Below are 11,747 nucleotides of genomic sequence, written 5' to 3'. Positions count from 1 at the left end.
TGTTTAGCTAAGGTCAGTGGTCTGCAATTAACCCTTCTCGGTTACTTCAGATGGAGCTTGCTGAAATATAAACAACTTGTATTATACCAGAAGTAAAACAGAACATCAATTTAATTTGCTCTTGCTATACAGTGCAGCTGTTAGATACAAGCACTGCAAGGGCCAGACTTCACTAAAAGTGAATCTTTCAGCCTTTGACTGCTAGAAATGCTTGTCTGGTTGAAAGATAGCAATCCTTAAAAATGTCTAATAAAAGCTTTGTCTTAGTTTATCTTTCCAATTTTTGGCCTGCTTCTTCTAATCCACAATGATTCCTTCTTAGCAGTAGCCTTGAATTCCGAACACAAGAGATCACTCATTTTGGAAAGAGTAAGACAAGTCTTAAGTTTGAATGGGATGATCCAAAGACTCATCGGGTATGAAATAAGCAGTACAGGAGAGTCAGTCAGAATGTTTTTATGAAGCTCCAAATCAGCATCAGGTAGTTGCATGAGATAATACTGTGTTAGTGCCAGTTCACATTTTTACACCTACAGACACTGCTAAAGTTGTTTCAGGAGCCTGCGCTGTTTCTGGAGAAATGGTCCTTGCCAGTGTGGAGTTGTATTATTGAACTTCCACTCAAAAAGAGTGTTAAAGCAGAGAATAAGCCCTCAATAAAGAGAAATCCCGGAAGTCCCATCTAGAGATTTAAAATTTTTCCAGAACTGCAGAAGGAAAATGAAGTCCAATCCACAGTTCTTACCAGTCACAAAGAGAACCATATTTCATTACTGATCTACAGGTGTTTCATTGATGGGATTTCATACAGCTATCTTTAAGTATTTTTTTATTTCAATATATTAATATATAATATTAGCCTATCAGAGTCCTTTTTGGGAAAAGTATATTTATAAGTAAATAGAAGAGTATAGAACATAAGTGGCATATGATTAATCAGAGAAATGAGCAGAAGTATATGAAATCATACATATGTAAATTGTACACTTAGAGAGACTTTTAAGTTCTTTTTTGAATAGAACTGGGGGTTTTGGCTTAAAATGAAAGTGGTCATGCTGTATTGAAATACAAATTGCTTTGTACATGATATGATAAAGTACTAGATTACTTTGCAAGCAATGTAATATATAATGGATTCTTAACTCATTTTTCCCTCAAGTAGGAAAACTTTGAGTGCTTATAAATTGTATACCAGTTTATTCATTTGTCATTTAAGTAATTTTAACTGTGCTGGCAGTCAGTTTCCTTTTTGTTTTGAATATCTTATTTTAAGAGCCAATTTTCTTATAGGCAATTTTAAAATTAAGTAAATTATGAAGACCACATTTAAAAAAAAAAAAAAAGCCAGGAAGATTTTCCAGACTAATGGTAAATGATTAAAACACCAGTCTCTATATTTCCGTCATACTTCAAATTATGTCAGCAAAATTACATTGTCCCATTATATCTTTGTCCCATTGTATCATCCCATTGTATTTTGGAAATAGTTTGCTAGTAGCAGAAATTGGCACAGGGTGAGTTTGGACCTCACCAGTGCTACCAAAAGGCTGGCCTGGGCCAGCCACCACCTGCAAGCTTTCTCAGCAGCTATTTTGTGCCACACAACTCAAGTCCATTTTATCTCCTTGGCCAGAGAATAGAGTGGGTGGTTCACTTTCACCTCAGAATGCTCACAAGCTTTCAGTCTTTCAACACAGAGCTCTATTTTTGGTTCCTATTTCTATCTTTTTTCCCCTCTAGAATATATTCCTCCCTCTCTCCATCCACCTTTCTGGGTTTGCTTATGATTTCTAGTCTTGCAAACTCTGTATTTTCTTTCTGCTATCTTTTGCGTCCAGATCTCTCAAATCTGTATTCCATCTCCCCACCCCCCATACCTCTTGACACTTTTCTCTTGTTTTCTTCTCTTTTTTTTTCTTTTCTAGATACTTTGCTTCATATTTGGTCCCAGTGTTCATCCCTTATTTGTCTGGGTTTAGTTTTCCAGTCTCCTACCTCAGTTTACTTTCTCTGCCATTGCTGTCCCTGTTGCCTGTATTCTCAGTTCACACAGAGAGACACTTTCATATTGTTTCTTTTGGTGCTATGTCTATTTCTAGAATTTTGAAAGACTAGAATGATAGGTCCAGTAAGTACAGAGATCCCATGGGATAAAACTGGGGTAGGGTTTCCTCCACTGAGTGTTTCTTACATGCATCTTAAATTTCCTGATCGCTTCCTTTCCTGTAATGCAGTCCTTTTTGTCACCTCACAAGTGCAAAGAGCTGTGAAGTTTGTACTGATTTTGGAAAAGGAATGACCATTTTTCTGCCCTTTCCCAGAGAGGTGAATGACAGTTTTTCTCCCTAAAGTCCAACTCCTGACAAGTGCTTACATAAATGCCTAATGTCACTTGCGTGAATACTGGACTACTCACATACTTTATATTAAGGCTATATATAATCTATGCTAAACTGTAGGTTTATTCAGTATGTACCATGGTGGAAGGTCACTAGTTTGCCAGAGACAAAGGAGGACTCTTAAAATGTGTAAAGAAAGCTAACAAACAAAGCAGAGAGAGTAAGACTTTTTAAAATAACATTTCAGTCCTTGTAAAAGATCAGTACCCTGTAAATGTGTTTGTCGTTACAATATTTTTGCAGACATGTACACTGCAAAAAGACACATTTTACAATAGTTTTAAGGCTTTTTTCTACATTTCATTAATGCACTGTTAAAATGTGTGTCATTGTGTAAAATATCATTAGATTATAGTTCTCTGTCTTTTGTAGGTAGCTATTTTGAAAGTACTGCCAGAAACACACAGCACTCCCACAAATTGCCTTTTTTAAACTAAAGAACAGCTTTACAGATTCCCTTGACACCTATTAAGTATGAGCTAATACTGCCTCCATGCCACCTACACACCATCTCAGCATCCATTCCGTAGTTTTGAATGTCTGTACTTCTACATCCTACACCTTTTCTGTAAAAGAAAAAAAAAAGAAGGGAAAAAAAAAAAAACAAGAAAGAGAGAAAGAGCAGCTCCCCCCCATCCTTTCTTCTTCCTCCCAGGAAAAAAAAAAGGAGGCCTGTAGCAGTAATTGAGGCTTTGGTAGTCATCAATGACAATTTTACTTAATCTTTAAAAAATGTGTCATTTTGAAAAATAACATTTAAAACCCTAATGCTTTTCTAATTAAAATAACTATGACTGTAATTCACAGATGGTTTACTTTTACAGGAGTCTGAATGACATTAAAAATTCAGACTCAGATGAGAGCACTTTGTAGTCCAGAAAGTACTGAGAAGTGAGTGCTTTAGCGGAAGAGCATTTTAGCCTTTTTTTTCCCCTAGGCAAGCAGGAAGCATTTTGTGATTAGAGAAAAAAACAGAGTGAAGACAGGTGGCAGCCTCAAAAACTGTTTTGATATCTGGCATATGAAATTCCAACATTTTTCAGCATTATTGCTTTCACTGAACACCAGAGCTGTACAGAGGGCAGTGAGACTAGCTTGTTCTCGGTCAGCTTTAGAGGGTATCAGATTTGGTTCAAAGACTGAGCAACACAGATCTCCAGCCATACTAACATAATCAAATGTGTTATAGCAGTTTCTTCTATACATGCTTCTGTCTAGAGCTCTGCTCTCCATAGACCTGGCATATGATGTAATATCTATAAATAGCTTTTATCTGAATGTAAAAATGAATTTGTATTGACATTTGATATTTCTTCACTCACTTAAAAATTGTAGCAGGCTTCTACTAATGAAGTTCATAGCGTAAGTGATGCCACAGTAACTCCATTTATGTTGTTCCTAGGGTGTAGGATGGGAGAAAGGAGGGCTAATGCTTTGTTTGTCCCTGCAGTGCCAGACACTTGTAGCTGAACTGACCATAAGCTTGAGCAATTGTCTTGACTGTGATTTTGTGACTGCAGACTGCAAAATAAATTGCAACTCAATGTTCAGTTATGTTACGCATTTGAAATACAGCCTAGATGTGACCACTGTATTAATTATGAGACTAATCAAGAATAGGGTTATTAATTTTGCCATGGGCATTGCTAGTAATCAGGGCTTTTTTAAGGTTTCAAAATGTAACTCTTCATCCCCTTTCCTACTGTCAGAGTACCAAAATATTGCCGTAGTAGAGAAGAATGTTTTTGAGACTTCCAGTGAGGAAGTAAGGGGAGAGATGAGCATTTTGAGGAATGGAGGGAAAGAGGCAAAAATGAGGAAAAAGTGGATGATTTGGCATAGGCCTGAGACAGAGGGGGGAAAAAAGACTGCAATGTGATGTAGTGGGTTTGTGGAAAGGGGAAGTGGAGTATAAAGAGAAAGTGGAGTATAAAGAGAAAATGTAATCAGGGTAGAAGAATATGATTTTATTAAGTATTTGTATCCAGGCTTTGGTTGTCTAAGAGCTACTCAGATACAAATGGTAATTATAATAACTACATGATAATTTAATTACAGTTAACCATATGAATAATAATTCAGTTATTCTTATAGAAGAATTCTGGATTTAATGTGATGTGAGCAAGAAGATGGAGGGTTTAGTAGCCAAAGCCAGTAATAAGGAAAGTTCAGTATGTGTTTTGACAAGATGGATGGAAAAAATGGTTGTTTGATGAGCAGTTATTACAGAATTCACAGGGTTTAGTGACAGAGTGCGTGTGGTGGGAGGAGTCAAGGTAGAGTTCTGGTGTCCTGGAAGAATGTTGAAGGCACAAAAATAGAATACTTGTTGGGAAGAGAGGAGAAAATTGATACGGTTTGCTGGGAAAACATGAAAAGTTTGCTTGTTCATGATACAGGATTAGATGTCTAAAAGAAGCAAATTTAAACTGAGGAAGAAAGTGGTCGACCTCTTTTTCTTAGAACTTTTTGATGAAATAAGGAGGAAAAGAAGTGGGGACAAAAGGAGAGATTCCTAAAGAAATTTAGCAAGCCCTAGGAAAGAAGCAGATTCCAGAACAGATGATGGATGAAGAAGGAAGTCAGAGCACTAAGACAAGCAGGCAAAAAAAGAACTTTGAAAGCACAGGAAGAAAAGTGAGAACTTTTGCTGGAAGTCACCGGTGAAGAAAATGAGGATGAGAGTACTCCCTAAGGGCAGAGTATGGGAGCATGAGATCTCAGTGAGATTGCCTCAGATGAAGTTAAAAATTGGAAGGCATCACTCAAGATATTTTATTAAGTTAATATAAAGACATCATTTTACCGGGGTGGTGGCCATTGTAGAAACAGGATCTAGGAAAAGGTAATATTGTTCTGGAATACTCCAATTTGTAAGCAGAAGGATTATTCCAGAATAGATGCTCTGAATAGAAGAGCTACTCTGGAATAGCTAAGTTATACTAGTATTTCTGTAGCTGCACAGTTTTCTAAAATAGCTGTTCCAGGCATATTCCACCATGGAAAGAAAGCGTATTCCCTATTTATGAGTTTCTAGAATGGCAAGACAAGTAAAATGTGTTTTTATCACCTTGCCTTCACACACTTTGCAGTAACACAAAAAGGCCTATTTTGTTGGGAAAAGAGATACTAAAGGAAAAAAATTTTAGAAAGCATTCTAATTTTGCCATGTGAGTGCATCTCATTTTAACTACAAGACCAACAGTTGCACCATCGTTGTCTGTCAGCTCAAACTTCAGAATCAGAGACTTTTTAAAACATTAGATTCAAAATAGTTTCTCTCTAGAGTAGAGAGAAGGGAAACCAAGGGACAAAATGTGTCCCAGTCATTTCTGAATTCTGTTAATAGAGTTTAGACATGATATATATGCCCTGGCTTTCTGTAGTTCATCACTACCAGTGATGTACTTCTGACAGTAGTGTTTGGATTAAAAATTAGTTGAAAAGGTGTGCAAATATCCCTGCCGATACCTGCCTCCCAGATCTATACTGAAAAACATCACAGTGGAGCAGGATGGTTCAATGAGAAGAGAATGAGACTGTGCGCTGCAGACAAACAAGAGTTGGAATGAATTTCTGCAATTTCAGCCAGACTTGTATTAATTAATCAGTATGCCTATTAGCCATACAAAATTAATAGTCAGGCAGAAGCTATAATCTTCACTGGATAGCACGGTTCTCTGATACTGGTCCTTTTATTTTGAAGAATTGAAGGAAAGTTTCTTCTACGGAATTCCTGAGAAGAAAATGGTATAAGAAAAGCCATTTTTTATCCAATTTTTTTAGTTACTGTTCTTAGAGTAGCTAGGTTGTGTGTGGTTTGGGGTTTTTTTAAGGCTATTAGAAAGGAATGCTTGTGAAGATTTTTTTTTTTTAAGGATTGTTTCAGCATGTTCAGAAGGTATCAAAAGGAAGGTGTTTTCTTTTGGTCTAACTGGCTAAATTTTTCTGTAAAGGGGAAAGAGCATCTAATGATTGTTATTAAGACCCTCAAGAACTGAGTTAAACCAAGCAACTAGTCAGCACCAGAATAAGCTCATACGCTCAATCAGTATTTAGGAGATTATTTTTCATAGATGAGTCCCTCTGTCTCCGAGTTCTTAGGCTTGATTCTAAAAGAAGACCTGCAGCACAGCTTCAGCAGGCAAGGCTGGGAACTAGGATTCATATTATTACTGGACATTAGGCATCATTCTCACTAATGGCAGTGAGTTGCTCTCATCCTCCAACTTGGGCTAAATTCTTCCTCTTCCACAGATGGCAGCTATCTGTTACCATTTTCTGTTCCACATGGGTTTGTGGCTTGTCACCTTTCTCCTTGCCCACATCCCCCTGTTTCATAAAAGCTAAGCCTTATTTTCTGTTACGTTGTTGGACACATTAGCATAATTACATTCAGAATGCTTTTTATTCCAACCTGTATTTAACTTGAAGATTGTAGTACTTGTTCTGGATGTTTTTGGAAGTGAAGGGGGACTGTGTGTCTGACAGCTTGCTCGTCCTTTCCAAATACATCTTTTATTCAGCCAAGTGATACTACCTCTCTGTACAAGTATTGGCATTGTACTGTTCTTAAATTGCAGATCTCATCTCAACCCTTATCTGGATTGTATACGTACTATCGTTATTTACCTGTCATCGTTTTGGCCTTTTTTGTTGATGGTGAAGGTTTCCCTGCTGTTTGTATTCTAGATAGGAATCCGAAAAGTGTTTCTTAAGTACTGGCAAGCTGACCATCTCTACGATTTGTGCCTTCAGCTTCAGAAGAAAATTATAACCTGCCAAAAAGGTAACAATTATAGAAGAAGTATTCCTGAGCTGTTGCTTTGTACACTGAGCAGAATATTGCATAACAAAAAAATTTTCTCCTCCTTGAATAGTTGCTGTATTTTATACATTTCCCTACAGACATATTTCCAGCTAACTACTTACACAGATTTTTTGAGATTGTGTGAGCATTGGCGATGCTTGCACTTTCTGTTCGTCAAACATAATTTTATGGCAAACTGTAGACTGTAACTAAAACTTAGGGGATCTTGAATATTTCCTTTTTAAAGTATGTTCAGTGATTTTTCAAGTCATTAATATCACCTTTAACTTCTTGTTGCAAATCAAATACCGTAACAATGATAAAAAATGGCAATGTGTTCAAATATATCGACAGTGAATACAAAGCTAATAAATTAATATGTTTAGTTGTCTTTATTTTTCCCCTCTTCTTACAGATTTCATATTTGACTGCTAGTTTTTTATGTTTAGGCATTTTTTTTCCCCCTTTTATGCCTGAATTTTTACTAAGGTCACACTGACATTTCTTGGCACATTTTTAAAAGGAGATCTTACCCACTGCCTCGTGATTTCTTGTTGCTTCTGTTCTGTTTCCTATCAAAATCTCAAATAACTGCTGAAAATGTGAGTATTGCTTTGTTTGAAGAAGCTTCCTTCACACAATGCATTATTTATTTAATTGGCTGATGTCTGCAACAATTCCTGTTGTCACCTTTTTAAAAGGAAATTAAAAAGACTTACTTTAGGTTTTTTTAGTCGGATACATAATATTGCAGACTTAAGAATATATAAACCCCTTTCATTTTAACTATCTGTTCTTCACTGTGATCATATAGTGAAAAAGAGGAAACCAAGGTAAAACTTGAAGCGAGTGAAATCAAAATAGTAGCAGTTCAGGAATGAATGTGGAGAGTGACAGTTAGCACAGGCCACAGTTCAGCTGGGTGTATAACTTGGGCTTGATTTTTTATGCGAATCACCCTGTTGAGTTCACACATTTAGAAAAGCAATAGTGATTTATCCTCTTTACCTCCTTATGCTGACTTAACCAAACAAAGGAAATACTTACCTTTCCAAGTCCAATTTGCAAACAGAGTGCTTTAATATAATCCTACATCAAAATGTAAAACATCCTCAGATATGTCCATGTTTTGCAGAGGTAAGAGAACAGGTATCTGCCAAACCCTACCTGAAGAATGAAGATAATAGGTCTTCTTGGCCCCTTACAAAAATATTTCTACTGGTTTTGCTTCTAGCCCTCCTTAATTAGGCTAACTTGAAAAGTCATTTTCACCAGAACTATGTGTTCAAATCTTTTTTCAAAGCTATGGCTCATCTGTGTGTTATTTATGGTCTGGGAAACCCGAGAAAATCGGGAACTTGCATGAGTAAGGAGTAGCTAGACATCCATTTCACGATGTTAGATAATGAAATAAGCTGCCCTTTGCAAACAGGTACAATTGTAAACTTGCAAAATTAGCATGCCAAAGAGCTCTGGCAGGTTGGGAATAGGATAGGGTACCTGTGCATTGTTCTTATGTAATCCTAAAATTGGGATCCATAGGCTTTTACACTGGAATGGTGATGCTTAGTGAGTAATAGTATCAGTCCTGCTGCATATCCACATTTTTCTCCCCTCATCCTCTGCATCCAGAGCACTTTGGAAGCTAAATCTCTCTTGATAGCATAATGACTAATAGCCAAACTAGTCAGTAATTTTTGTATCAGTATCATACACCCATATGAGGACTTAACTCAAAGGGAAAACAGGTCTTGCCCAAAATTCTTATCAACTATTTTTACCTCAGTCTACTAGCAATCCCTTCAGCATTGCCATAAATTTGGGAGAAAACAAAACAAAACAAACAAGTCTTTTTCTGTTACCCTGAAAGTTAACTTACACAGGCAAAGAAGGGGGTCAAACTAAAGTGAAAACATGTGTAGAAACACTTTTTATTTAAAAATGGATCTGTGAGCGTAGGGACTTTGTCATATTTTTTTTTCACAAGTATGAGAACTACATATGGGAAGTTCTGACCTTACTGAATCACTGAGAAAATTGTTTGTACCTGTAGGAAAGTCCATCATGCTGAAGTTCTTCCATCAGAGTTCATGTAGATTAGGAATTAACTTTAATACATTGAATGCACAATAATTAATGCATTTCTCACATAACCCAGATCCATGGTCCACTTCAATTTTGATTATTCTGATCCTTATCCTTAGATGAACTGTGAAGAAGTAGATATTTTTCTGTCCTGTGGGTACTAACCTCAATTATTTTAATTTGCATAAGTGAGAATTATTTTAGATCTACATAAATGACCAAGTTCAGAAGCCAATCTTAGTACTCATACAGTAGTAGATGAAACTGAGCAGTAAAGGTCTAGGGGATGGCAATTTCATTTCACAGCAGTTTTTGAGATTATGAAATTGTTTTTTTGTTCTGTTTCAAACTGAAGACAAAATCTGTCAAATGTTCTGATAGAGAAGGAAATGTGGTGAAATGTCCATCTTTTAATGAAAACCTGAGGTACTCAGTTCATGAAAATGTGTTCAAAATAAAAGAGGGGTGCCTGTCTGTCAACCCTTCCTGTCAAAACTTTGTTGAATGTTTCTTGAAAACATCTCCATTTTGATGAAAGTGCATAGTCCAGAGTAGCTTTACAGTCTCTAAATGCTACAGCTAGCTGTACTGGATATCATTTTACTGGACCATCCTAGCAGGCTACTCTGCATCGTTCATGCCTGCTAACAATCCTACCAGAGGATTGACCTCTGTATTTCCTTTTTCCTAACCAACCTTAGTGGTGTTACAGACCCTTTTTTTTTGTCAAGGTAAAAGTACACAACACACACACACTTATAAAAATGTTACTTTAAAATGCAGGCTTTTTTCCAAAGTCATCCAGGATTTGATGCTTAACCATTTGTCAAATAGCCTATCTGCTCTGCAGCAGATAAGTTTAAAGAAAATACTAGAAGTGAAGGAGCAATTTTTGATTATTAAGCTCTTCTGAATTTTTCATATTTGTGAGCAGTGAACTCTGATAGTGTTCTATGCATGTATTCATTACGTTTGCAACAGCAACATTGTGGATTCAGACTCAGTAACATGTATAGCCAATGTGAATACTCTCATAAAATTGTCAGCAAATAACTGTAGTATTAATTTCCTTTTCAACTAGATTGGGTAAATGCATTAATGTTCCAGGGTTTAAAGAAGTCAGATTTTATAGGAGGTAACTAAAGGGCGTGAAAATGGTATGGCTGGCTGTGATGATAAAAATGTAAACCTTCAAAGTTGTCCATTGTAAATAATCTCAAAGTACCTGAACTTCAGTGTTCCCAAACACAGTGAATTTTGGATAGGAGCAGTATTAGTATGTTAACATTAACCTTTCTTTTATTTCATCAGCTGGGCACTGAGCATCTCCAAAAAAATTTCATTTAAAATATCTAAACAAGGACATAGAAGTTGATAGAAAATACCTTGCATTGCCCTCTGTTTTAGCTGTTTATTCAATAACATTTTACATTCATAGAAGACTATCTTTGTTTACATTTTTCCTTTAGATTAATTCAGCTTGACTTTTTGTCATTTAATGTTGTTCTGCAGTGTTCCTAAGACTGAAACTTAATTACATTGTTAAAAAGGCCTAATGCATTTTAGCATTTTTTTTATCTTACAATCTTAATACTAACATTTTCAGTATTTTCCCCCAAACTCAAATGAACATCTTATACAGGCTATTGCCTGCTGACTTCACTTATGAAAAACTTTCAGTTGACCAGAACAAGAGTAACCATAATAAGCAACGATGAAGTTTGACCTGGTTTTGATACATGTAAGTTGGTGTACTGAAAATTGACAGTATTTCGGGCAACAAGCGAGTAATTCTAAAACAGGTTCTTCCCTGTGAGGTACACAGCAGTGATTCTAGATCTGGAAAGAATCGGGATCTTGTGGAACTTAAAAAAAAAACCAAACCACAAATAAAGCACCTTCAGTTAGCACATTTCTTCCTTCTAAGCCAAACATATGCTCAGAGAATACTGCTTGTTATAGGTGGAGTGATTAAATTGGTGCCGAATTCATCATGGCCACGGAAGTCCCTGTGCCTTGTGTTTCTGATCAACTGAGTACTTCTCAAAATTCAGGAGACTAGGTGGTATTTAGATTGGGTAGAATTTGTTGTAATGAATGTACACACTTAGGAAGGTAGTAGAGAAAGCTATTACGAGACACACCAAAATCTTCTCCCAACATAAGGCTAACAAAGAGTTTGAAAAAAAGGCGTAATAGATACATAAAGCTGATGCAATGCAGATGAAAATTCTAAACTGAAAAATACAGACATGATGTGACAGATACATTTGAGAAATTCACATTAATCTAATTGGTTTTGTTGAAAGGAAATGAGCAACAAAAGGTCTTTAATTTACACTAAAAAACCTTGTGTCAGTTTTGATTTTGATTTTTTTTAGGTACACCAAAATATTTAAAGCATTTTTTAAAGCTGACCAAAAGCAAATGATCATTTAATTCCTACTGCATTC

The 11,747-nt window shown here is 36.2% G+C and overlaps 1 protein-coding gene across 3 annotated transcripts in view; it reads left to right on the top strand.

Annotated features, from left to right (window-relative positions):
- The window catches only part of MYO16 (myosin XVI), a 393,194-nt gene that overhangs the window by 328,824 nt on the left and 52,623 nt on the right, over nt 1–11,747 (top strand). For all 3 annotated transcript variants that reach the window (XR_011322146.1, XM_069770289.1, XM_069770288.1), the window contains exon 29: nt 7,092–7,188. Coding sequence is in view for 2 of the 3 variants with exons in the window: in XM_069770289.1 (XP_069626390.1) it covers nt 7,092–7,188 (97 nt within the window). In the remaining variant the exon portion in view is untranslated. The remainder of the gene's footprint in view (nt 1–7,091; nt 7,189–11,747) is intronic.

This window comes from Haliaeetus albicilla, chromosome 25, assembly GCF_947461875.1.
Source record: "Haliaeetus albicilla chromosome 25, bHalAlb1.1, whole genome shotgun sequence".
Taxonomy (NCBI): domain Eukaryota; kingdom Metazoa; phylum Chordata; class Aves; order Accipitriformes; family Accipitridae; genus Haliaeetus; species Haliaeetus albicilla.
The sequence above is the reverse complement of the archived record's forward strand: the minus strand, read 5'-3'. Positions and strand labels throughout refer to the sequence as shown.